The 26,670-nt window shown below is 43.0% G+C and overlaps 1 protein-coding gene across 10 annotated transcripts in view; it reads left to right on the forward strand.

The window, feature by feature from the left end:
* heatr5a (HEAT repeat containing 5a) overlaps window positions 1–26,670 on the forward strand; it is a 114,798-nt gene that overhangs the window by 83,181 nt on the left and 4,947 nt on the right. For 3 of the 10 annotated variants that reach the window (XR_007382313.1, XM_048974905.1, XM_048974908.1), the window contains exons 22-32: window positions 4,192–4,349; window positions 10,060–10,086; window positions 11,499–11,643; window positions 11,791–11,970; window positions 12,271–12,513; window positions 15,333–15,514; window positions 15,711–15,779; window positions 15,866–16,045; window positions 17,485–17,710; window positions 17,793–18,032; window positions 18,480–18,607. Coding sequence is in view for 9 of the 10 variants with exons in the window: in XM_048974905.1 (XP_048830862.1) it covers window positions 4,192–4,349; window positions 10,060–10,086; window positions 11,499–11,643; window positions 11,791–11,970; window positions 12,271–12,513; window positions 15,333–15,514; window positions 15,711–15,779; window positions 15,866–16,045; window positions 17,485–17,710; window positions 17,793–18,032; window positions 18,480–18,607 (1,778 nt within the window). In the remaining variant the exon portion in view is untranslated. Of the gene's footprint in view, window positions 1–4,191; window positions 4,350–10,059; window positions 10,087–11,498; window positions 11,644–11,790; window positions 11,971–12,270; window positions 12,514–15,332; window positions 15,515–15,710; window positions 15,780–15,865; window positions 16,046–17,484; window positions 17,711–17,792; window positions 18,033–18,479; window positions 18,608–21,385; window positions 26,365–26,670 lie in introns of those variants that run through there. The other 7 variants (XM_048974913.1, XM_048974907.1, XM_048974906.1 and 4 more) reach the window with 7 other exon arrangements.

Here is a 26,670-nt window from a genome sequence, read left to right on the forward strand (position 1 = left end):
GGAGCAATCTAGTTCATAAATTACCATTAGACAAAACATTCTTTTTTGAAAAACATCAACTAGCTACATTACAAAGCATTACAAGTTGATTTTTATAACTTATTTGCTGAATGTTTGCTGTTATACAGAAGACAGTTGTCACCTGTTGTTTGGGCATATCTATGAACAAGTCATTAGTGGGACACAATAGTTCCTGTATGTTGCTCTTAGTCACAATGCGAAGATCCTAGTGTCTTGAGCACAGATGTTTATTTACAGCACACTAAGCACCGAAGTAAAGATAAGATAAGATAAGATTGCCTTTATTAGTCCCACGCGTGGGAAATTTGCGTTTTACAGCAGCAAAGTGGACAGTGCAGCAGAAATAAGCAGAATGCAGAAAGAAAAAAATAGAAATAAAAAAAATTTAAAAATCAAGTATCAAACAATAGAAATAAGAAATATAAATAAAATACAATACAATATATACAATACAATACAATGCAAGATGGTATGTGCCTTAGTGTTTGTTGTGAAGTCTGATGGCAGATGGAAGAAAAGTCCTGCGGTATCTCTCTGTCGCACATTTTGGATGCACCAGTCTGTCGCTGATGGAGCTGCTCAGTACTGATAGTGTGTCCTGTAAGGGGTGGGAGATGTCCTCCAACAAGGAATGTAGCTTAGCCAACGTTCTTCTGTCGCTTACCACCTCCACTGAGTCAAGGGGACCTCCCAAGACAGAGCTGGCTTTTTTGATCAGCCTGTTCAGTTTTCTCCTCTCCCCAGTAGAGATGCTGCTGCCCCAGCAGACCACACCATAGAAGATGACTGACGCCACCACAGAATCATAAAAGGTCTTCAGGAGTGGCCCTTGCACTCCAAAGGACCTCAGTCTGTGTAGCAGATACAATCTGCTCTGACCTTTACTGTAAATAGCATTAGTATTGTGGGTCCAGTCCAGTTTGTTGTTCAGATGAACACCCAGATACTTGTAGGAGTCAACAATCTGAATGTCCATCCCCTGGATGTTGATTGGTGTGGATGGAGGATGTTTGTGCCTACGAAAATCCACTACCAGTTCTTTGGTCTTTCCAGCATTGATATGGAGGTTGTTCAGTTGGCACCATTCCACAAAGTCTTGGGTCATTTCTCTGTACTCCTTGTCATCCTCATTAGCAATGAGGCCAACAATTGCGGAGTCATCAGAGAATTTTTGCAGAAAACAGTTGGTCGAGTTGTGTGAGAAGTCCACAGTGTATATAGTGAAGAGAAATGGGGCCAGGACTGTTCCCTGTGGGGCCCCTGTACTGCACACGACTGTGTCAGACACACAGTCCTGTATCTTCACATATTGTGGCCGATTCGTTAGATAGTCCAGAATCCAGGAGGTGAGGTGGTAAACACCATAGAACTAAAGATACAGGACAAATACAAAGAAAATACATCAATTACATATTCGCTAACAATAAGATACATACACCGATAAAACTTAAAGTACAACATACCATTTTTGCCTACTTGTGAGCTAAGGGGGAAGGTCGACTGCTTAGATGGTCTCTTTTTGAAGTTTTACAACTTTCAGCACAACCTGCATTCACTCTACTGCAGTTCGTCAAAATTTCATTTTCATCACAGCCATTTCACTACACACACTATTACCAAATATTTGGAGACACTTTACACATACGTGAACTTTAATGAAATCCCATTCTTAATACATAGGCTTTAATATGGAGTTAGCCCACCCTCTGCAGCTAAAACAGATCTAACTCTTCTGGGAAGGCTGTACACAAGGTTTTGGAGTGTGTTTATGAATTTTTCACCATTCTTCCATGAGAGCATTTGTGAGGTCAGGCACTGATGTTGGACGAGAAGGCAGTATCCGCTTGAATTCATCCCAAAGGTTAGGGCTCTGTGCAGGCCAGTCAGGTTCCTCCACATCAGACTTTGAGCACTGGTGTGCAGTCATGTTGGAATGGGAAGGGGCCATCCCCAAACTGTTCCATAAAGAGAGCATGAAATTGTCCAAAATGGCTTTGAATGCTACAGCATTAACCCTCTGAGGTCTAGGGGTAGGGAGCACACTTCTAGGGCATAAGAAATATATAAGAAATAATTAATTTGTCATGAATTAAGTTTATGATATTCAATGAAATGTGTGACCATTAAACTTAGTGTACTTTGTAAATGTGTCAGATTTATGTGAAATTTGTAATTTGCCATCAAAGTATAGACATTGAAAGATGCAATTTGGAACACTTGCAGAAACATTATAAAAGTACATAGTAAGCAATGGTGGAAGTTTGTTTTGATCGCAGATATCTGATCATCAATGTCTTAGCTACATAAAGATGACTAAATCGTGTAGTTGCAACATTCAGTTTGATAAATAAATAAGAAAAACCTAACTCATGTCACTATTTCTGGGCTCCATTCATCGAATATGTAGCAACTTTCATGTGTATGCATGAGTCATTCACACCTGGCCACAACCCCCCCCCCTTACACCCCCATCAGTGCCATATCTGGATCGTGTTTCAGTGCTGCGTTGTTCATCAAATTACCATGCGAATGTGATTTGAAAATGCGGCTATTTAGAACGCGAATAGCGATCTTCAGGTAAGGCCAGTACTACACGCCCCAGATGCAGATAAAACAAAGAACAGTGACATGGTTTAGTTTTTGCCGATTTAACCTAATTTTTAAAACTTTAATACTTCTGACAACTGATGTTTTGAAAAGAAGACAGATTATGGATTTAGTCAGCATTTTTTTTATGTTTTTACGATAAGATTTCAGCGAGTTATGAACTGAAGAAATACATGAGAAAGATACGTGGCATCGCCAACAATGCCGTCAACTCAAGATGGGTTAAGAATTCCTTTCACTGAAACTAAGGGGTCAAACCCAACCCCTGAAACCAACCACACACCATTATCCCCCCTCACCCAACTTTACACTTCACACAATGCTGTCAGGTAATTACTGTTCTCCTGGAAAACAGCAAACCCAGACTCATCCATCGGATTGCCAGACAGAGAAGCATGGTTCATCACTCCAGAGTGGTTCACACTGGTCTAGAGTCCAGTGGCGGTGCGCTTTACATCACTTCATCCAACACTCTGCATTGCACTTGGTGATGTAAGGCTTGGATGCAGCTGCCCTACCATGGAAACCCATTCCATGAATTTCTGTATGCACTGTTCTTGAGCTAATCTAAAGGCTACTTGATGTTTGGAGGTCTGTAGCTATTGACTCTGCAGACAGTTGCCGACTTCTGCACACTGTGCGCCTCAGCATGTTTTGTCCCCTCTCTGTGATTTTACATGGCCTACTACTTTGTGGATGAGTTGCTGTTGTTCCCAGCTACTTCCAATTTGTTATAATACCACTAATAGCTGACTGTGGAATATTTAGTAGTGAGGAAATTTCACAAATAGACTTATTGCACAGGTGGAGTCCTATCATTGTACTGTGCTTGAATTCATCTGAGCTCCCAAGAGCAACCCATGCAAATGTTTGTAGAAGCTGTCTGCATACCTAGGTGCTTGATTTTATGCACCTGTGGCTATGGAAGTGGTTGTAACAGCTGAATTTAGTGATTTGGAGTGGTGTCCCAATACTTTTGGCAATATAGTGTATGTTACATTCTTGGACATACATTTAGGAGAGCTAATACCAGTTTTTTATTGGTCTTACCCGGGAGCACCCTAAGGGGGGAACGGTAGGACTCGTTTTCTTTCCCACGCCTCTTTACTTATATTAAACTTCAGGAGATTACCAAATTGCTGACCAAAAGCATTTGTCTCCTCAGTTGACCCCTTATTTAATGTCCATGGTCATGTTTTCATCAAATGCATTTCTGCTGAAGTTTACAGCACTTTGTAACCCCTCCCTGCACACCTATGGAGTTGGGACAGAGCTGGGAACGGCACCAGTTAATCGAAAGTGGAAAAGCAAGGAGCCAAATCCAAATTAGGCAATAGGACTAATGTTTTTGCACAGTACTGTATATAACATGTAATGTTTAGTTATAAACATTTTATTAGTCATGTTCAATTTGTATTAAAATAATGAATGAATCAGAATTGTTGATGAAAGAATCACCATCTGTTATATTTCCTCTCTAAGATCAGATATCACGTTAATAATGCAGTATACACAGCTAGATTTCAGATATGTCCTGACTGATATTGTCTCCCATCTCACTAGCTGAAGGTCCCTTCCGAAGCTTGTGCCTTATGGGCTGCGCTGTCATGCAGGACAGCTCCGACTGCTTGCTGCAGGCCCAGGCCATCTCCTGTCTGCAGCAGCTGCACATGTTCGCCCCGCGCTACGTCGACCTCAGCAGCTTGGTGCCCTGCCTCTGTGTGAGTACAGCAATATACACATTACACTCATGATACACATTACACACATTACATACATTACATACATTATCATGTCAACCTCACCAACCGAGTGCTATGCCTCTGTATGAGTAGAGAACAAAACAATATACACATTATCCAAAGAAACAGGATGGCGGCGTGGTTGCAGTGACCTCTCTGGGTCCATCACATTGGTGCAAAAGTGTGGTTTCACTTGACTTTCATACCAAATATTTGCTCATGTATCAGAACAACTGGTGCACATCTATCACTGCCAGACCCTGCTAAAACAAAGATACCAACAAAAAAATTACCTCGAGGATGGACTAATGCACAAGTTACCCAACCTTGCTACAGGGACCAGGCCCTCAGACTGTGGCATCTCCTCATGCTGCTGGCCAGATGAGGGGACATTGCAAGCGGTGCATGAAGAAGTGGAAGTGCAGAAAGCATGCAGGGGTCCTATTCTATACTAAAAGCCAATGCTAGCCAGCCAACTATCCCATCCAACATACTTGCTAATGTTTGCTCGCTGGACTACATACAACTCCAGCGGTCTACCCAGCTTGAGTCCAGAGACTGTCATGTTTTTGTTTTTATGGAGATATTGTTCAGTGATGGTATTCCAGACAATGCAGTACAGCTAACGTTTCTTTCCAATAGAGATGCAGCTCTGTCCCGTAAGACCCAAGTAGGGGGCTTATGTGTCTACATCAACACAGAATGCTCTAGGAATGCTGTACTAGTCTGTAGTTTCCGCTCACCATCGCTGCAGTTTGTGGCATAGACGCAGACCATTTTATTTAGCACATAAAATCACCACCGTGTTCATAGTCATAGTATACATCCCACCCAACGCTAATGCCAACAATGTGCTGTCCGAACTTTATGGAGGCATCAGCGAGCTCCAAAACACACACCCAGATTGACTGTTAATTGTCGTCGGAGATTTCAACCATGAAAATCTCAAGTCACATCACACTAAATTTCACCAGTATGTGGATTTTGCTATGATGGGGGCGAACCTCGGTGGCCGGGCCCCGGGGGTGGATGAGATTCGCCCGGAGTTCCTCAAGGCTCTGGATGCTGTGGGGCTGTCCTGGCTGACACGCATCTGCGGCATCGCGTGGACATTGGGGGCAGTGCCTCTGGACTGGCAGACCGGGGTGGTGGTCCCCCTCTTTAAGAAAGGGGACTAGAGGGTGTGCTCCAGCTATAGGGGGATCACACTCCTCAGCCTCCCTGGTAAGGTCTATTCGGGGGTCCTGGAGAGGACGGTCCGCCGGATTGTCGAACCTCGGATTCAGGAGGAGCAGTGTGGTTTTCGCCCTAGCCGTGGAACAGTGGACCAGCTCTATACTCTCAGCAGGGTTTTGGAGGGTTCATGGGAGTTTGCCCGACCAGTCTACATATGTTTTGTGGACTTGGAGAGGGCATTCGACCGTGTCCCTCGGGGAGTCCTGTGGGGAGTGCTCCGGGAGTATGGGGTACCGGGCTTCCATTTAAGGGCGGTTCGGTCCCTGTATGACTGGTGCCAGAGCCTGGTCCGCATGGGCGGGCAATAAGTCGAACTTGTTTCCGGTGAGGGTTGGACTCCGTCAGGGCTGCCCTTTGTCATAGCTTTAATGGACAGAATTTCTAGGCGCATCCAGGGCGTTGAGGGTGTCCGGTTCGGTGACCTCAGGATTATATCTCTGCTTTTTGCAGATGATGTGGTTCTGTTGGCCTCATCGGACCGTGACCTTCAGCTCTCACTGGAGCAGTTCGCAGCCGAGTGTGAAGCGGCTGGGATGAGAATCAGCACCTCCAAATCCGAGACCATGGTTCTCAGCCGGAAAAGGGTAGAATGCTCTCTCCGGGTTGGGGATGGGGTCCTCCCCAAGTGGAGGAGTTTAAGTATCTCGGGATCTTGTTCACGAGTGGGGGAACGATGGAACGGGAGTTCGACAGGCGGATTGGTGCGGCGTCAGCAGTCATGCGGGCGCTGCATCGGTCTGTCATGGTGAAGAGAGAGCTGAGCCAAAAGGCAACCAGTTGATCTACGTTCCTACCCTCACCTATGGTCATGAGCTATGGGTAGTGACCGAAAGAACGAGATCTCAGGTGCAAGCGGCCGAAATGAGTTTACTCCGACGGGTGGCTGGGCTCTCCCTTAGAGATAGGGTGAGGAGTTCAGTCATTCGGGAGGGACTCAGAGTAGAGCCGCTGCTCCTCCGCATCGAGAGGAGCCAGATGAGGTGGCTCGGGCATCTGATTAGGATGCCTCCGGGACGCCTCCCTGGTGAGGTGTTCCGGGCATGTCCCACTGGGAGGAGACCCCAGGGAAGACCCAGGACACGCTGGAGAGACTATGTCTCCCGGCTGGCCTGGGAACGCCTCGGGATCCCCCCAGAGGAGCTGGATGAAGTGGCCGGGGAGAGAGAAGTCTGGGCTTTCCTGCTGAGACTGCTGCCCCCGCGACCTGACCCCGGATTAAGCGGAAGATGATGGATGGATGGATGGATGGATGGGGGCGAACCCGCTGGACTGTGCTTACACAAATATCACTGACGTGTCCCATATCCTACTTTGACCCCAGCCCCCACCTTGGCTACTCAGACCCACATCTCTGTTATGCTGATCCCAGCATAGAAACTGCTCGGCAGTCATGCCGAGCCCATTCTGAAGCAGACGAAAACTTGGCCCCCATCTCTGTACTTCAAGACACTTTTGAGCACACAGACTGGGACGTGTTTAGGGAAGCTGCAACCTATGGAGGTTCTATCATCTTGGAGGAGTACACAGCATCAGTAGCTACATCAGCAAGTGCATTGGTGAGGTTACTGTCTCCAAGATTATCGTCACACACCCCAACCAGAGACCATGGATGACTACAGAGGTGCACACACCGCTAAGAACCCGACACACTGCCTTCAGGTCAGATGATAAGGCTGCCCTGAGAAGGGCCAACCTGCCCTGGCCCATCAGAGCGGCAAAGTGTGCACATGCTCAGAGAATCCGTAGCCACTTCCAAGACACTAGGGACATACAATGCACGTGGTAGGGCATCCTGGTCATCACCAACTACAGGACTTCTCCGCCTTCCTCTGGCAAGTAGGCCTCCTTTGCAGATGTGCTGAATCACTTCTATGCATGGTTTGGAGAACAGAATGACAGAGGAAGCCTACCCCAACCCCCAACGATAAGATGTTCTGCCTGACCATGGCTGATGTGAGGAGAACTCTGCTCAGAGTCGACCCACAGAAGGCCGCCAGGCCAACCGGAATTCCTGGTCTTGTGCTCAGGGGATGTGCATACCAGCTGGCAGATTTCCTCACAGACATCTTCAATATCTCTCTGAGCATTACTGTCGTTCCAACATGCTTCGAAGCCACCACCATCAATCCCGTGCCAAAGAAGTATTCAATGTCCTTCCTCAATGACAATTGTTCTGTCATACCCATCATCGTGAAATGCCTTGAGAGGTTCATCATAAGTTACATAAAATTGCATGTGCCCCCTTCACTTGACCCTCTACAGTTTGTGTATCCAGACTACTCAATGGATGATGCCATCTCCACTAGCCTCCACCTGGCCCTCTAAGGCTATGTGCTCAGCCCTCTGCTGTTCATGCTGTTGACCCATGGCTGTGCAGCTAAACACAGCTCAAACCACATCATTGAAATCACTGATGACACTACTGTGGGGGGTCTGATCAATTGAGGCGGTATATAGAGAGGGCCTTCACTATCAATATGGGAAACAGTTTCTTCCCTCAGACTTTCAGACTTCTGAATCAGAACTGAATCATAAACTGTACACTCTCTTTCATGCAGACACACACACACACACACACATTGTATATACCCTTTATGAATTATATTCTGCAAATTCTCTGTTCTGTGGACAATTATTTATTTATTATCTACTTCAATCTTGCATTTTTTTGCACGCTTATGCTGCTAGAAGACAGCATACTGTATTCATTCAGACTAGTACTGTTACTGCTTTTGTCAACTGCACTTTGTGTCTTGTCCTGTAGTATTGTATTGTTGCTCTTGTTTTTATTTTGCGCTCTGTCTCTCTTTGCTCTCCCTGCACTCTGTATAGTTCTGTCCTGCCTGCACTTGTGTAGTCTTGTGTTGTTTCTGTTTTTGTTTTTTGTGTTGCAGCTTGGTTCTGGAGGAACAATGTTTCATTTCACTGTGTACTGTGTATGTAGTGTATATGGTTCAAATGACAATAAAACTGTTTGACTTGATTATTCACATTACACGCATTACACTCATTACCACGTCGACCTCACCAACCTGGAGTACTGCCTCTGTGTGAGTATAGAGCCCAGCAATACAATGTATTCATTTACCATTTGTTGATTGGACCTTTTGCATGTGAAAAGTATTATTTTCATTCATGATGATAATTTAGTATTTATTACCACTAATTTGGCAGCATCTGTATCTTTCTCTAATTCTGCATTATATTTCATCATATCCTTTTCTGTCTGAACTGAAAGGTCATTACTGTCGGAACTAACAGTCATGTTATTGTGTTTAGTGTTACAGGAAAATCTATACTTTGATATACACAGGAGATGTGTGTGTTTGTGAGGGCCTAAGTAGTAAAAATTAAATCATCTGACAGGAAGGTCCAGTTAGCAAAAATAAAATGCACTGGCAGGAAGGCAGGTAGCCTCAGGGTTTACTGTGACGTGTCACTGAAGCGTAGTAAGCATCATTTCTCCACGTGCTGGAAGAGGTGATTGAGTCTTTGTCAGGTCTAACCCTAAGGGATGTGAGTATGAATATCCATCAGTCAGTGTGTGAATTTCTAACACATTTATAGTAAATAAATCAGTCATTTTTAATTAATCTTTTTTGTAGGTCTTAGAGCTTTGTTTAGTTTAAGTAGCTTTGGGTAGTAGATTTTTCAAAATCACATCCCATCTGTATCAGTGATGACTTAGTCACATGGGGCACACAGTCGCAGGTACATGACAGCAGTGTTTGTTTGGGATGTAGCATTTGTGACCTTGTCTGTATCCCATGCTGTTGTGAGGAGGTGAGTAGCTGGCATGGAACAATCTGAAGACAATGAGACATGCAATGTTTGAAGTAAATTTTTTTCATTTTTATGTAAAATTTTTTTTTGTAAAATATGTTAATGTTTTTCTATTAATAAGCCCTTTGAATGTGTGGGGGAGCACTTTAATAAATAAAATATATAATGATCGACTTTTTATTGCATATCCCAACCCAGATAAATCATTTGGAAGATGCAGCACTAGTCATTATACACATGGCATTAAATCATTCTATAAAGATTAAAGAAAAATTTTATGAAATATTACAATTTAAATATGTACTTATTCATAAATGTCGTGTTTGATATTTTTCCACAAGAGTGTTTTATGTGTGTATATATATTTATTATATATATTTTTAAAAGACCCTTGGAAAAAGAAATACCAGAAACAGTTTATTTAAGATAAGTGCCACATATTGCTACATATATTACTTGAATTACCTTCACTGGAATAAACATGACTGCAAATCTGAGTGGCAGGTTTTGAATCAATGAGTTTCTGCTGCTGGATTCCTGGTTATCTGTAAATGAGGGTGACTGGGGGCCTTTTCTTTGTCGTCGGGTGTAGTCTGTAAATGTACTAATGTTGGTGCGGTTTTGAGCCCTCCCCCTCAGTGATGGACCTGTGTTCTGCTCTCTCATGCAGGGCATCTTGTTGGATTATTCTGTATTGGTAGGTCCTCCTTCCCCAGATTTGCAGATGTACAATGTACACATTGTTCTCTTGCATTTGTCGTGCACTCAGCTCTAATTTGACATGATTTATTTATTCCTGCTTCTTATGTTCCTCGCCCCAGTCATCCTGATTTTAATTTTGTTTCATCTACTAACTCTAAACAGACACAGCATGGAATATTTGTTTTGCAGCTTTTCACACCTTGGGTCATGACAGCAGTTTGTTGCTGTGTTAAAGTTCGTTGATGTATGCTCTTCATTGGTCCATTTATTTAAATAAAATTTTGATGGTTTTTCTTCTTTACTTGACAGGTTTCACACACCTGTTGCAATGTATAAGCGGTATATGTTGCCAGAACAAGCAAATAAATACTAGATTTTTTCCCCTTCATATTAATAAACAATTCATAATGCAATTATCATGTATTACTGTCAGTTAAGAAATCCCTTTTTACTGAGTCTCTTTTGTAAATATTAAAGATGGGGCATTACTATAGCCGCCAAATTGAGAAGCGTGGCTGGTGCATTTGGTTAAACAAGCTTTAACAGTATCCCAGTCTGCACACTCCTGTCACACTGAATGTGCTTCTCATACATGATTAACCATCGTTAGCCCCTGGCGAATTGTGTATTTATACATATTATTTGTTTTGCTTATTGTTTGTGTTGTGTGTACAAACTGCTTGCTCTGATTGTTTGCTTATGATGGCTTGTTGGCATTAAAGGCTGAATATCTGTATCTGCTCATTCTCATTTAAGAAAAAATAAGTTTTTTTCAGCAAGAATAAGAAATTTCTTGTCTTATTTTAGCTCTTACTTTTCCATCCTTTCTGCCTTTCACTGAAATTGGCTAAAAACAATCTTCTGGAACAAGGAAAGCTGTACTCGGCTGGTTTTTCGACAAAACTTGTCCATTCTAGAAGCCTTTGCAGTAGTTTCCATAACTGCAAGTTGAATATTTTATTTTCTAAAAAGCATGTACATATGCTCCTCTACTTAAGACTGAGATACGTTCCGAATGGCTGTTTGTAGCTTGAAATGTCGTTATTCAGTATCATTTTAAGGGTATACGCAAGTACAAAGAACTAAGATGCTGGGAGTACGCATGCTACGCTGCTGCGCGGGCGGAGTAGCGGTCAGAGTAGCGGTCAGAGTAGCGGTCAGAAGTCATACTATCGTACTATCCAGAAAAAAAAATTATGTTGCGGGCAGGAAATGGGAGCCCAAGGAACACAATTTGCACTTACAGTCCTCTTCGTTCGTATGTCTGAAAGTTCGTAGGTAGAGGAGCTTCTGTATTTAGATTCAGAGAATATCTTAATAGTAATTTTCTGTGTAGGCAGGTTTTGAATTATTTTGAAGGTGTATTTTTATATGACGTACAATAGAGAAATGCTGCTGTGTCTGCAGGCAAACCTTTGCAGTTCCTACCTCTCCCTCCGGAGGGCAGTGGTGGCCTGCCTCAGGCAGTTGGCTCAGCGGGAGGCTGTGGAGGTGTCTGAGCATGCAGTGACCCTGGTCAAGGATCTCCCACGCAGGGATAATAGTTTATTGGGTGAGCAACACAGCTACAAGTCATATTGGTTGCTTTTGGTTTTACTCTAAAGCCATTGTATTATTTGAAACCTTTAAGGCCAAAAAAAAATTTACTGCAGTAGCTGAAATTCTAATTTTCTTACTGTATGGTATTTTTAATCTTCAGATATCACTATAAAGGAGATCGGCCTGGAGGGGGCACTGTTTAGCCTGTTGGACCGGGAGTCAGATCTACAGCTGTGCCAGGATCTCCGAGAGACACTGAGTCACATGCTGGGTTCCATGGCCATGGCAAAGCTGTCCCACTGGCTCAAGCTGTGCAAGGATGTCTTGTCAGCTTCTGCTGGTGGGTGCAATGTAGTCATAGGAGTGATAAGATGCTTTACTTACTGTGAGGCACTGCAACCTTTGATCCAATGCGCAGCTCACAGTGTACAATCCGTTTTTCAAATTTGAACCTGAACTGTTAAATAGTTCAGCTTAGGCGTATATTGAGCTTAAGCTTCTCCTACCATGGTTTCCCTGTGCTCCTGCATCTGTTCTAAGTATCTGTATTGACATCTAACTCTGTAATGCGTGAGACATGCACTAAGCAGTCAAACAGCCTGGGGGAAAAGCTCTACATGCGGAATCACTGCTGTTTTAGCAGAGACTGCCACAGCAGCTGCTGTGGAGACATACCAGGAAGAGGAGGGAGGGGACCGTGCCGACGATGATTCCATCTATACCTGCATGGCAGAGTCCGGCAGCCCTTTCAGCCACCCACGCTGGTCCACACGCGTTTTTGCCACCGAGTGTGTGTGCCGCATCATCGCGCAGTGTGAGAGTGGCGACCCTGCCCATTTCGACATGGCCCTGGCTCAGGAGCGCCGCCTGCAGGAATCTGCCGGTGAGCACAGTTACACCGCACCGCAGACCCTGTCCTGATTCCCAGTGCTGGCCAAAACCCGAGCCTTTCCTCACGGACACTCACACTGACACTCACACTGACACTACGTGCATGTCCTCTCTTGCTGCCTTATATTAGCTCATAAAGAAATCTGCCCAAAACAGGTTTTCAGGGCATCATTTTTGCTATATGGCATGTACTGTTAAGGTTTTCCTTATCCCCTTATTTGAATACCAAATATCACACCACACTTGTAGTGGACAAGATGACAGTGTTTAATCCTAACCCCTTGCAACTGTGTCCACAATATGCATTTCAAAGTTATTGTGAGAATTGTGATATAGCACTACACTTACATTAAGTTTTATTTAGCAGATGGTGGCGCAGGAGGTAGTGCTATCATTCGGCAACCGGAGGGTTGCAGGTTTGAGCCCTGGTTGCTCCTGACCCCATCAAAGTGTCCTTGAGCAAGACACTGAACCCCAAGTTGCTCCCGGTGTGCAAGTTGGTGCCTTGCATGGCAGCCTCTGCCACCGTTGTGTGAATGGGTGTGTGAATGGGTGTGTGAATGTGAGGCATGGAATGTAAAGTGCTTTGAGTACTTGTAAGAGTAGAAAAGCACTATATAAATGCAGTCCATTTACCAATTACCAGATGGTTTTGTCCAAAGCAAAGTACAGGTGAGGCAAATAGCACATTACAAACATACATGCTGTAAGGCGTATGTATGGCAAAGCTGAGCTTCCAATGACTGTACAGTTACACTTACTTAACACTATAATTATAATGAGAGAACAAACTGACATGCTGCAACCCCCCCCAGTTCCAGTGGTCCTAGTTGAAGTATTACTACAACTAAACAGATCGATATGAAATATAGCAATGTTAGCCTGAATAACTCGTCTGTATATTTTATTTCTTAGTCTGTCTTTCTCAGTTATCTATCTCAGTGGATTTCAGTTTAATAACTTGCCGTGTTTCTCAATACCAAGACGGAAAAGATCGTACTTCTGGTCTTAGCAAGATCGGTCTTACTAACTGGCCTCCCAAGAACGAACTTGGGATGCACTGAATCTTGGGATTAGTCTCATTTGGCAAGGATGCAACTGATGTATCCTTCATATTTGGGGCGGGACAAGAACAACAACTAGGGATTTTTACTGTCCTTAGTACGAGAACTGGACTTTGACAATGGAATATGAAGTAAAATGGCTTTTTGAGAACCAGTTAGCTTTCTAACCAGTTAGCTAAAAAAAATCTTTATATATTATCAGACTGCTAACATTACAATACCGCATTGCATTACAACACTGCGAAAGCGTGCTGGTACACACCAACCTACAGAGTCACATTGCCCCTACTTGAAGGGTCAGACATCCCTGGCAACATTGAGGTCCAACAGAAAGTCCCCAAACGTAGCAGGGGCCTCTGAGGCCAGCCTGTCAGAGTCCCCCGAAGCCCCGGGTAGGGCGGGGGGGGAGGTTGGGTCAAGTCTAACCAGGGGGTAATACAGTGCCTGGTGACCCCTGTGCAAGACCACAGCCTTTTGTAGCACGGGTAGCTGCAGGCAATAAACGACATCATAGAGGTGCTCGAGGACTTCCCCCACCCCACTTCAGTTACTCTGATCAGGAACAACATATGCCTCAGGTCACTTGGTGAAGTAATCCATGGGTACGAGTATGCACCAGTTCCCAGCATCACTACAGCGAAAGGGGCCCGGCGCACCCACTCGATATGTCTGCAGTGGCACTCTGGACAGGCTGCCTGGACCTCTTGGGGTGGTACACGTGTCTTGGCTGCAGCTGGACCAATGGAAATAGCCCCACAGCTTCCCTGATGTGTTGATGAGGCTCTGGGGTATCCAAAGCTGGTTGTCATCTAGAGACAGCTGGCGTCAGTATAGCAAGCCACTGTGCCCCTCAAAGACCCTCCGCTGTGAGTAGAGGGCCTTGCTCTCCAGTTTGAGGACAGAGACCACCCTCCATTCTCGTCACCTCCCCACCTGCAGCTAACCCATGAGTCAGGCCGGGTCATTTTCCTGCTCCCCCTACAGCGACTGGTGATCAATGGCCTCTTGCTTCTGCCTGTCGATGTCCTGCTGTGCTGCCGTCCACCTCTGGCTGCGCTCCTCTGCACTGTGTCAGTGACGGCAGTCATCCATCTTGCAGGGGTGATGAGAGTGTCTGCATTTCAGTGAAGCCTGCCTGGCTGGTGCAGGACCTTGAAGTCATACTAGTCGAATCCACTAGCTGTACTTGTGAGTGTGTGTGTGATCAGAGAGGGTACAAAAGGTGTTTGTATACAGTCTTTGGTCTGAATTTCTTTTCTGTCTTTTTGCTACTTTTCTGCTGGCCAATGCAGTTGTGACTCCTTTGCATCACTGAGTAGAGCAGCCACGTTGTTTCAATGTTCATGTGGCCCCACACATGGCCTCCGTAGGTGCTCTCCAGGGCTGCCCCCTATGAAGAAAACTGTCACCATCGACACTTTACGGCACACTGTGAAGCATACCAGTATGCCAAACACAAAAGTCTTTATTAGTCATTCCCATAGCATCACAATACATTCCGCTTCAGTTGGTTTGTAACCACACAAACAGTCGCAATCCATATTGTGCATCGTGATTCTTACCAGAAAAATCATGATATAACAATTTGGCTATATCACCCACCGTTTACACTACATGTTGCCGAATTCAATCGTATTTTCTTCCAGGGGAAATAAGGAACACGGCTGATTAATAAACTGGTAATTGATGATTGTTCAATTGTTTGAACAGTGAAATATTCAGCTTCTGTCTGTGCTGTTCTTCCCAGCAGACTTTCTAGTCCTGCATCTTGCCGACTTGATACGAATGGCTTTTATGGCTGCCACCGACCCCAGCAAGCCGCTCCGGATCTCAGGCCTCCAGATGCTCCTCGTCATCATTCACAAGTTTGCTGCTCTCCCTGAGCCCGAGTTTCCGGGTCATGTCCTCCTGGAGCAGTACCAGGCTAATGTAAGCATGTAGTTTCCCTTTACTTCCCTGCCCTCTTTCTCATCTCGTATAATATTCTCAGGTTTTCAGATGTCAGCAGACAGCATTCTTCTCTGTCTGTGATTATATTTAGCAAGCTTAAGTCTTTTCAAAGGTCTTCATTTTTAGTGTCACCTTTTAGTCATATTTTAGTGTGACCTTGTGTGTCTGCTTGCAGGTCGGTGCAGCACTGAGACCAGCCTTTACAGCCGACACCCCCCCTGATGTCACCGCCAAGGCTTGTCAGGTTGGAGAGTGCTGATATGCTGTAGATCCGTTTCTCAAACTGGATCAGCCATGAATTCCATGACAACGCTGCTGTCGTTTCTGTAGGTGTGCAGCGCGTGGATTGCCAGTGGTGTGGTCAGTGATTTAGTAGACTTGCGGCGGGTACACATCCTGCTCACCTCATCGCTGGGCAAAGTACAGGCGGTAAAGGAGGTACAGAGCCAGCTGTACAATGAGAGCACCATCACCATGGAGTCTCTGGCAGTGCTGAAGGCTTGGGCAGAGGTGTGAGGCTCTTCATAATACTCATCTCTGTTCCTGGCTGCCACATTTGCTTTGTAAAGAAACCTTACAATAACTTTTTATGTTAACAGTTTAGTCCCTAAACCATCAGTTAAGTCATCAGTGACAGTTTATTACAACCTTGAGCATATTGTCATTCATATCAGTGCAGTGAGAACCCCCCAGTAGCAATCCTTCTTTCAATCTCCCCCCTACTTGCTGTATGTGTTACATCTCATTTTAGAGGTATACATCACATTGTAGAGACATTTTTCATATTTTTTATAAAAATGAATTTTCCTTTGTGAGGACTGTAAAAAAAGGTCCCCACGATGTCAGGTTTTTATCACATTTTCAGGGACCATGTTTACAGTCCCCACAAAGGGAAATTCAATTTTATAAAAAATATGTCATTACAATCAAAAAACTAAAATTGGTAAACTTATGGTTACGGTTGGGGCTGGGTAGGGGTTAAGGTTGTCTTTGTTGGGTTTATGGTTTTGCCCATAGAAATGAATGGACGATCCTCACAAATGAATAAATACAGCTGTGTGTGTGTTTGTGTGTGTGTGCGTGCATGAACATGTATGTATTAGATATATACAATTTGTATATCTTAAAGTGCATCTTTTAAGGTGAGTGCAAAATGAATTTCCACAAGATTGATTCTGATGGAGCTGATCAGGACCTGGACATTAGTTTTAGCTATGACTGCAGCAGGGGCTACTCATTTAATTTCTGTTGAATGTTGCTTTTCTCCACCTCAATGCAATTTTAGGGAAAGATGTTTTTATTAAATGGGAGCACTTGCATTCAAAAATTGGTGTGAAATTATTGCTTTAGCATGCTATTTTCCATGACAGTACTGATTGTCTTTGTTTTTTCTATATCGTTATGATGGCCAGCAGTGCTGGTTTCTGGCTAGCAAGTCACTGGCTTGGCAGGGAGCCCTAAATTCCTAAGGATGAGCCAAATTCAAGACAACTTATGAGTCATTTGCGTAAGAAAAAGCACACCCCGGAACGCAGACGATTTATGTATGAGTGCGTCATTCACTTGGCTCAGTTTATAGCTCTGCATGGCCAAGGTCCAGGAAAGAATGTGATGCAGAAAATCAATACAAGCCAATCTGAGTTACCTTGCTCTGAATAAATATTTCAGAATGTTGTCTCCAGCTTTATAGGGCATGATTTTTCCTAGGTGTCCTTGTTAAATAGTTTTATGATTAGCAAAACGCTTAAGCTATAAACTATTTTTAGCAGAGAGGGTTGATACTATTCTGCAGTGATTTGGAATGAAATTCTTTTAATTTTTGGAGATTGATGGGTTGGACAAATTTAAAGATATTGTAAATAATTAAAGGCTTTCTTCAATGTCATGGCATATTATCACTGGCTCTCTATTTCACTCTTTCACTATTACCACTGGCTCTGCTTTTTCAGGTATATATAGTAGCAGCTCAGAGTCCTAAGCAGGATGAGAAGCCGGCTTGGCTCCTGCAACCTTCTGACCCCAGTGCTCAGCCACCAGTGAACCCAGCAGGGAATGGGCTGCTGAGGCTGGTGCAAGCCGACCTGAGCACGCTGAGCCGGCTATGGCTCGCTGCCCTCCAGGACCATGCCCTCCTGAACCTGCCCCATGAATATGCAGTGCAGCTCCCGGCCACAGGTCAGAACCCAACTCGGGGTGAAGCCGGCGCCTCAGGTCAGTGGCCTTTGGGTACAGCTCATGTCTCACCTCTGTTTTTCAGGAGGCACGTTTTACACAGCGGAGACGGCCGAGCAGGCCAGGCGGCATTACAGCAGCTCCTGGGCGGCGATTCTCCATGCCACAGCACTCTGGCTGAACAGCATGGGCTTCATTGTGCTGGATGAGGGCCCTGCAAACCTGTCCCGACCTGTTACCCCAACCTCAATGGGCCAGTCCACCTCGCTGGCTAGCATTAGGTCTCCCGAGGACATCAATGCTGAGCGCTTCTACCTGATCCTGGGTCAGAGCTCTCCTTCTTTGGCAGTTTTTCCCCTCTAAATCTATTTCTCTGGGGTGGTACAGTGGTGCAGTGGTTAGCATTGTGGGTTCAAGTCTCTGCCATGGCTCCATGAGTGTGGAGTTTGCATGTTCTCCCTGGGGTTGTTGTGGGTTTTCTTTCGGGCACTCCGGTTTGCCCCCATAGTTCAAAAACATGCTGAGGCTGATTGGAGTTACCAAATTGCCCACAGATGTGCGTTTGTGAGTGTGCCCTGAGATGGGTTGACACCCCATCCTGGGTTGTTCCCTGCCTTGCACCCCCCACAACCTTGAATAGTACAAACAATTACAGAAAATGGGTGGTCGTATTTGTTATCCTGGCAGTTGTTGAAAATGGTCTGTCAAACCTTTTTTTATTTGTGATGTTTAATATGTCTCTGCTGACTGGCCATTTTATGTCTCTTCCTAGGAATCAGCATGGAGTTTCTGTGCTCACCTCATTCTGACTCCCAAATGGAGAATATTACTTACTGTTTGCACACCCTGCATGCCCTCTTTGATGTACCCTGGCCAAGGTCCAAAATTGGAAATGATCAGGTATTTCATTCAGTATTCTGAACTGCAGCTACTTATAATTAACAGCGGTTTAAGAATGCTTTGATTCCCATGAGTAATAAATGAACAGCACTGGTCCATAATTTTTTGCACCAGATTTACATCTTCCTTTCCACAGACAACCATTTATATGAAACTAGGTTTTCTGGAAGAAAATTAAGAAGCACAGTCCACATGTTCTATTGAGCATGAAATTGTGACTTCTTCCACTGTGATTATGTGTCATACGACATCCTATTGCCAATGCGATGTTGATTCTGTCGATTTTATCTGAAGTACACCACCAGCGTTAGTGTGTCTTTTAAAGTTCTTACTGTTATATCATGGAAGATGTTGGTTGTAGTGCAAGAGACATAAATAGAATTTATTTAAAATATAAACAATATAAATGACATTTTAGTAAGAGCTGTCACAATTACTCGATTAGACTTGCTGACTAAAAAGTATAGATAAAAATTTTCCTAATTGATTACTCAGCAATACGGCAGAAAGGAGAGTAGTGCATAGCCAATGAAGGTGAAAATAAAGAAAGAAAGCATCATATGTGTGGAAGTACTGTACTGAAAATGCAGTCATCTGTAATTATTACAAAGCAGATCTTAAATATCGGCACAGGACGACTGTAATCCGAATACATCAAAAGAAAACATTCAGGTTTTACATACTTACCCAGTAATGCAAGAGTAGCCATAGATATGTGCGATTTAGCATCTCAAAGTAGACCAGCCCATTATTGTCATCACTTTGACATTAAATCAGTTTGCTTAATTTACTATTTACTAGTCCTAAATGTCAAAATATTAATAATCGCTGCTATAAGAAAAGTTATCCCTGTCATCATCTTACATAATACGGTACGTATTAATCCTGTTATATAAATTATATTTTGTGCACATGTTCTGTATTTTGACTAGGGCTGAAGGGTATTTGATTTTTATGTGACATCTAAAAATTGAAAATGAACTATGTAACCAAATAGAACTTATCTACCAACAAAGTATATCAAATAAGTTAGTGGTATTGCTTTATGTTGTGCCGACAGACACAAAGCAGTACCGACAAATCACATGCTTTTGCTCAGTATTATCTCTATGAAATACAAAATATTCTATACAGTGGAAGACAAACATCATTTTGTGATGTTAATATTAACACTGCACATCATACAAACCTGTTAGGGTGGCACAATGGTGCATCGGGTAGTGCTGTTGCTACCCATCACCGCTTTGTGTGTATGGAGTTTGCCACTGGCTGTGTTCAAATTCAGATGCTGTGTCCTTCAAAGGCTACATTTGAAATCCAATCTAGATATCTGTCCTTTCCCCAAGTGGCAAAGCATGCACCCGATGGATCCTTCGTAACCCAACAAATTCAAAGATTCATTACGCAAAGTGGGTATATCCCAGTTAGGTGGTAAGAGTGTCACTTTGTGATTCAGGAACTAAGAACGCAAAGACCATACTTGTGGTCTTGGCAAGAATGGTCTTGCTAACTTGCCTTCAAAGAACAAACTTGGGGCGCAATGTATCCTGGGATTAGTCTTATTCAGTGAGGATGCAACTGATGTATCCTTGATATTTGGAGTGGAGCAAAACCAACATCAGGGGATTTTTTACTGTCCTTTCGTGTTCTTAGTATTGGGACTGTTCTCCGGCAATGGAATATGACATAAAACAAGTTCACAAGAACACAAGTACAGTCAAGTATGCAGACATACTGTAAAGAGACAGTAAATAGAAGTATAAAGAGACTTCCAGTTTGAATGTCACCACGATGGCCATGCTGTGATCGAGCTCTCGAGGAAACCTACAGTACGACATTGTAAACTTAACCCATTATAACGAAATTGTTAACAAAAACCTGCTCCTAGAGGTGAATAAGGAAAGGGGTATGCGAAATACACCAAAACCGATGCTTCAAAGAGGCAACAAAGTGTAAGTTTAGAGTTGGGAAAATAACGCTAGCTTCCCGGCTAATGTGAATCACCCCTCATTACGAACCTGCACAGTGAAAGGCTGCTACGGCACTTTGTGATTCAACTCGAACAAGCAGCCGCTGAGATATGGCCGAATTGGACACGGTATTACAGGAAATAAGAGGCTTTCGCCAAGATCATAATGCACAATTGGGGGAAATTAAGAAAGAAATCTTAAAGATGAGCGCCAGACTGGATGAGGCTGAGGGGAGGATTGAGAAAACGGAGGAGAGAATTCAGAACACACAGGACATCATGACTGAAATTGGAAGATAAATTAATAGACTTAGAGAGCTGTACAAAAGAGAGGACATATGCATTTTTGGTGTACCCGAGACAACAGAGCAGGACTTTCCGATAATGAGTGATTTTGTGGAGAAGTTGCTGCGTCATGGCTTGGACCTGTCCCATGGTGAGCTCAACATACACATCGTACAGGCACATCGCTCTCTAGGCCCATTACTCCCAGGCAATGCCCCTCCGCGATCTATTATTATGAAATTCCTCAGCTTCAAAATCTGAGGCATGGCAGAAAAGAGGATTTACCTGGAACAGCAGACAAGTGAGGTTAGATCATGACTATCCCCCCTTGATCCTAAAAAAACAAAGGGAATATGCAGAAGTGCGCAAGATTCTGAAAGAGCAGCAGATACCTTTTCAGACCCTCTTTCCAGCTCGGTTGAGGATGAAATATACTGACGAAACAAAAATTTTCAACATGGTGGTGGAGGCCACTGAAGATATGTCCAGTAGAGGCTATGCTGTGAAGGTTGTTAAATCACCAGAAATGGCCCTGGACCAACCGAAGCAGCTGACCTGGAGGAAGGTGAGCAGAGGACCGGGGAGCGGTGTGACTAATAAGAGGCAGGACATCGATTACAAAGAAAACTTTCAAGAGGACATCATTTACGCCTTTGTGAAATTGAGGTTTACCCACTCGGTTCTTGTTACTTAAAACTATTATATTCGGTTTATGGTGCATAATAAGTAAATAAGTAAGGTTTCTTGCGAGTATTTTCTGCAGTGGAGCCTTAGCCATCAAGGGCCTCCTTCACCGACTGATGAGGAAGCTGACCTTAGCGGCGAAACAGGGTCTACCTCTGAGACCCCTACCTTGGAAGTTAAGACCTCAGTTTGATTTTTGTTTCTTTGATGGTAACTTGTTCATATGTTCGATGTTCAGTGTTTACCAGGGTGAGCGGGGAGCCCATTAAACTGTGCATAATAACTATAGAGACTACAATTTATATGAGTAGCAGATTAATGATACTGGTATCAATCAACATTAATGGCTTAAGTAATCCGGTGAAAAGGTGAGATGAGATGAGAACCCTTTATTGCTGTTGCAATACACCATGTCACTAGTCACAAGTACCAGCGAAAAAACTGGCCATCAACCCAACCATACATATACACAAACATCACAGTAGGGGGTAGACAAGGTCAGGAGACAGGAGCAACTGGTGAAAAGGTGAAAGCCCTATCTAAATTTAAAAGAGACATAGCCCTAATTCTTTTAATGCAGGAAACACATCTAGCTGATAATGAGCATGCAAAATTGAACAGGCTGGGTTTTAAACATGTCCTTTATTCTTCCCACAGTTTGGGGAGGCGAAGAGGGGTGGCGATCTTAATATCTCTAGACTATGAACATATATCAGAAAATAAAGACAAGGAAGGTATATATATAATGATAACGGGTAAGATTGATGGTACCTTGACCAATCTGTTAAACGTGTATGTTCCCCCAGGCAGCGATTGGTCCCTGTATAAGCAGATCTTAGAATTAGCAACAACAAGGAGCCAGGGAACTTTTATATATGGTGGTGACTTTAATATCACATTAAACGCTACATTGGATGTACATGAAAAGGAGAAACAGGAACAGGAAAGGAGAAACATAGGAAAAAGCATGGTACATCTTATGGGTGATTTAGCATTGGTTGATGTATGGAGAGATTACCATCCAACAGATAGAGAATACACCCACTTCTCATATCCACACAATGTATATTCTAGACTAGACTATATCTTCATGTTTAAGAATGATTTATTTTGGCTCAAAAGCTTTGAAATAGGTCCCTGCATTATTTCAGACCACAACCCAGTTTATGCCGATATCTGCTTGAACAGGAAGAATAGATCTACCATATGGAGGTTGAACACAAACATTCTAAATTACCCAAATATTAAAGAGGATTTGAAAAAAGAAATAGAAACTTACTTAGATCTTAACGAGAATGAGGAGTTGACACCAGGAATATTTTGGGACCCACTGAAGGCAGTGATTAGAGGGAAAATAATTAGTATTTCCTCCCACTTGAAAAAATTAAGTTGGCCAAAAACACCCATTACTTAGAAGATAAATTGTTAAATCTGCAACTCCAACACTCCTTGATTCTGAACAATGATATTACATCTGATATAACAAAATTCAAAAAAGAAATGTATAACCTACACACTATGTACATACAGAAAAAAAGCTTTTTATCAAGCAACAGCACTGTGAAATAGGGGGGAAATCACTAAAACGTCTTTCTTATAAACTCAGGAAGCAACAAGCAGACAGTATTATACACAGAATAAAGAATCCTTTTAATGGCCAAATATAAACTGAACAGGGGAGAATTCAACAATGCTTTCTACAGAAATCTTTATTCTCAACCTCATGTAGACAATAATCAGGATGTGAATACCTTCTTGTCTGAACTAGTTACCAACAGTGACAGAGGAACAAAATAAAATGCCATCCATAAAAACCAAAGAAGAAATTCACTCAGCAATTAAAAGACTAAAGGGAGGGAAAATGGCAAGGGCAGATGGATTTGGCCCAGAATAGTACAAAATAATGCAAGATTGAAAGCACTTAATTTGGTAATGGAAAAGAAAATTGTCCCTCCATGGAGGGAAGCAATAATCTCTATCATTTCAAAAAAGGAAAGGATGGATTAGAATGTAGTGACTATCATCCAATTAGTGTACTACTGTAAATATTCATTATACGCTGTTCACCTCCATCATTTCAAAGAGACTAGAAACAATCCTACCTGGGTTAATACATTAGGATAAAACGGGTTTCATGAAACAGAGACAAACTGAGGACAACATCAGGAGGGTTCTACACCTAATGAGGCAGGTTGATAAACAAAAATTAGAGACCCTAGTGTTAAGTCTATATGCCAAAAAGGCATTTGATTCAGTGAGGTGGTCCTTTTTATATAAAATGCTTTTAGGTTTTTGTTTTCATAAATCTATAATTGACACTATTTCAGGTTTATATAATAAACCATATATGTGAGATACAATGGAGCACAACAGGATCGAATGTCTGGCGTGAATTTTGCTGGAAAAGCATAATGAGATTTTTCATTACCCCTGTCCAGAAAAGGTATCGGGGAATTGGGGATGCTTGTTGGAGATGTGGGGGCAACATGGTGGTGCAGTGGTTAGCACTGTTGCCTCTGGGACCTGGGTTTAAGTCTCTGCCTGGGTCACATGTGTGCGGAGTTTGCATGTTCTCCCTATGTCGTCGTGGGGTTTCCTCCGGGTACTCGGGTTTCCCCCCACAGTCCAAAAACATGCTGAGGCTAATTGGAGTTGCTAAATCGCCCGTAGGTGTGCATGTGTGAGTGAATGGTGTGTGAGTGTGCCCTGCGATGGGCTGGCCCCCTCATCCTGGGTTGTTCCCTGCCTCATGCCCATTGCTTCCGGGATAGGCTCCAGACCCCCCACGACCCAGTAGGATAAGCGGTTTGGAAGATGGATGGATGTTGGAGATGTGGGGGAGATGATGCCAATCATTTTCATATTTTTTGGTATTACCAAGCCATTCATCAGTACTGGTCTCAAATCCATGAACATGTACAGAATGTCTTCTGTCATGTACAGAATGTCATTTGTTTTTCCTTTAACCTTTGAAACCATATTTCTGTGTAACATGCTGGTGGATAAATTGAACCCTAATGATAAAAAAACCTTTGTACATATTACTGGCTGCGAGTAAAAAGGCCCTCACGAGGAGATGCCTCAAACCTGAACCACCAACAACTGAGGACTGGATAAATGTGGTGCAAGGAATTTATACAATAGAAAAACTGTCTTTCTCTCTTAAAGTGCAGAGGGATACCGTTTACAAAATATGGACTAAGTGGATGGAATTTGTTAAGCCTGTTAGGTCTGATTTTCTATAAATCATGCTGCTCTGTATGTTGGTGCACTAATTTGAACCCTCATCTCAATGATGTGATTGTAATCTGGCTGCCCCGCCTCCCCCACCCAAGTACCAACATTTTAATTTTTTCCCAGAAAGGTTCAAATGTGAAAGCAAAAGCAATGTCAACAGTCATGTTACTGTAATATATTATGTGCTTTCTCAATAAAAGTTAATGTAAAAAAATACAAAGAAGTATAAAAATGCAAAATATACACGTATGTGACAGTACACACGTGTATTATATATTATCATTCAGATATTACATTTTTAAGTATATGATTATTATGTGTTACAAATGAATAGCTTGGCAAACGATTCTCCCTTTGAGTCAACAAATTTATGCTGTGAACAGCAATATTTCCTAATGTTTTTGTTTTGTGAGGTGCCTCTTTTGAAAGCCTATTTATTTATTAAAATGTGTATGTAAATGTCCAAATTACCATACAAGTGTAATGTGCAATAAAAGGAAATAGGTGCAGTTTCAGAGTTACATGTCACACCTAGGACTTTTGGGTAAAAGCACATTTATTGGCTTTCATATGTCCAGTTCATCTGTCCAGTACTTTCGATCTGTCCAATACTCTGAGGGGAGTAGGGATTATATAGGAGGAGCAAGTCATGGGGCTGTCCAGGGAATACAATGCTGTCATTTCAACAGCCCCCCTTTATAGTTAAATTAAATAAAAAAATTATCTAATCTTTTGCAAAGACCAGCAGACTGGCTGGCAGTGGGGTTTTATTATGTAAATTTTTTGCACTATTAATATTTTCTGTATTGTTAAAATGTAAGGATCAGACCATTTGCAGACATTAGTTCATAAGGTGGCAGATTAATTTATTAATTAAAACCCACCAAGTATTTTGATGAGAACAGCAGACTAACTGGGCCAAGCAACATCAGTTGTAGGGCAAATAGGTCACATGAAAAATCCACTGCAGAGAAAGCCTTTTTTTATGCATAGGTGTAATACTCTCCAGTCGCCACCAGGGATGAACATGATTAGCCATTTACACTTCCACGTCACCCTTCAATCTTTGGGTGTAGGTTATTTTTCAACATCGGTAAGGACCAAATCAGTTACGAATCCCCCACCCCTCTAAATGCACACAGTGCTCACATACAATTGGTAGGGACATGTCTCTACCACCCATACCTAAATCTACGCCATTGCATGAATCAGAGTGAGTAAGCAAACTTACAGAGCTAACAAGCAATGAAAACAGGCAGTTGCAGGATAGTAAAACATTGGAACGTGTGACTCCAGTTCATTACAAATCACACCCTACAGCCAACTAAAGTGCAAACCATGCCCAGTAATTATGATAAACCTCAAGATTGATTTAATTGGCTGACAGTAATAGAGCAGTGGTCTGAACTGTAGCGGGATGTTGTTGCTTCAAAGTTGTGAGATCACTGAGAGAAAAAATACTAATAAAACCAACATTGATTTATTCAGTGAACCAATTCTAAAGGCAGTTTACCTTGATTATCAACGGCATAGGAGTGTTTGATATTGGAGGGGACACAAATGCAAAATGCAAAGGTTTATTTATTGAGGGTGGGGGGGGGGGGTGGTGAATGAATCCAAATAAAATATTAGGAGACACTTCCAATATTGTGAAAAGTCACATCTATCTCAAACCCTGCTGCTAACCACACTTTTCACGTTTGCGCTATAGTTTATATCCGCATGTGCTATGTGGCCAGTCACCAGTCTCAGGTCGTTGGCCAATGAATATGATCTAAAGGCTTCATCAGCGTTGCAGGGCGAGGTTTATCATACTTGTCAGGATTGGTTTGTGCTGAAGTTGGCTGCGGAGCGTGATTTGTGCTGAACTGCTTTGGGGAAAAAAAAT

Source organism: Brienomyrus brachyistius, chromosome 14 (genome assembly GCF_023856365.1).
Source record: "Brienomyrus brachyistius isolate T26 chromosome 14, BBRACH_0.4, whole genome shotgun sequence".
NCBI classification, from domain to species: Eukaryota; Metazoa; Chordata; class Actinopteri; order Osteoglossiformes; family Mormyridae; genus Brienomyrus; species Brienomyrus brachyistius.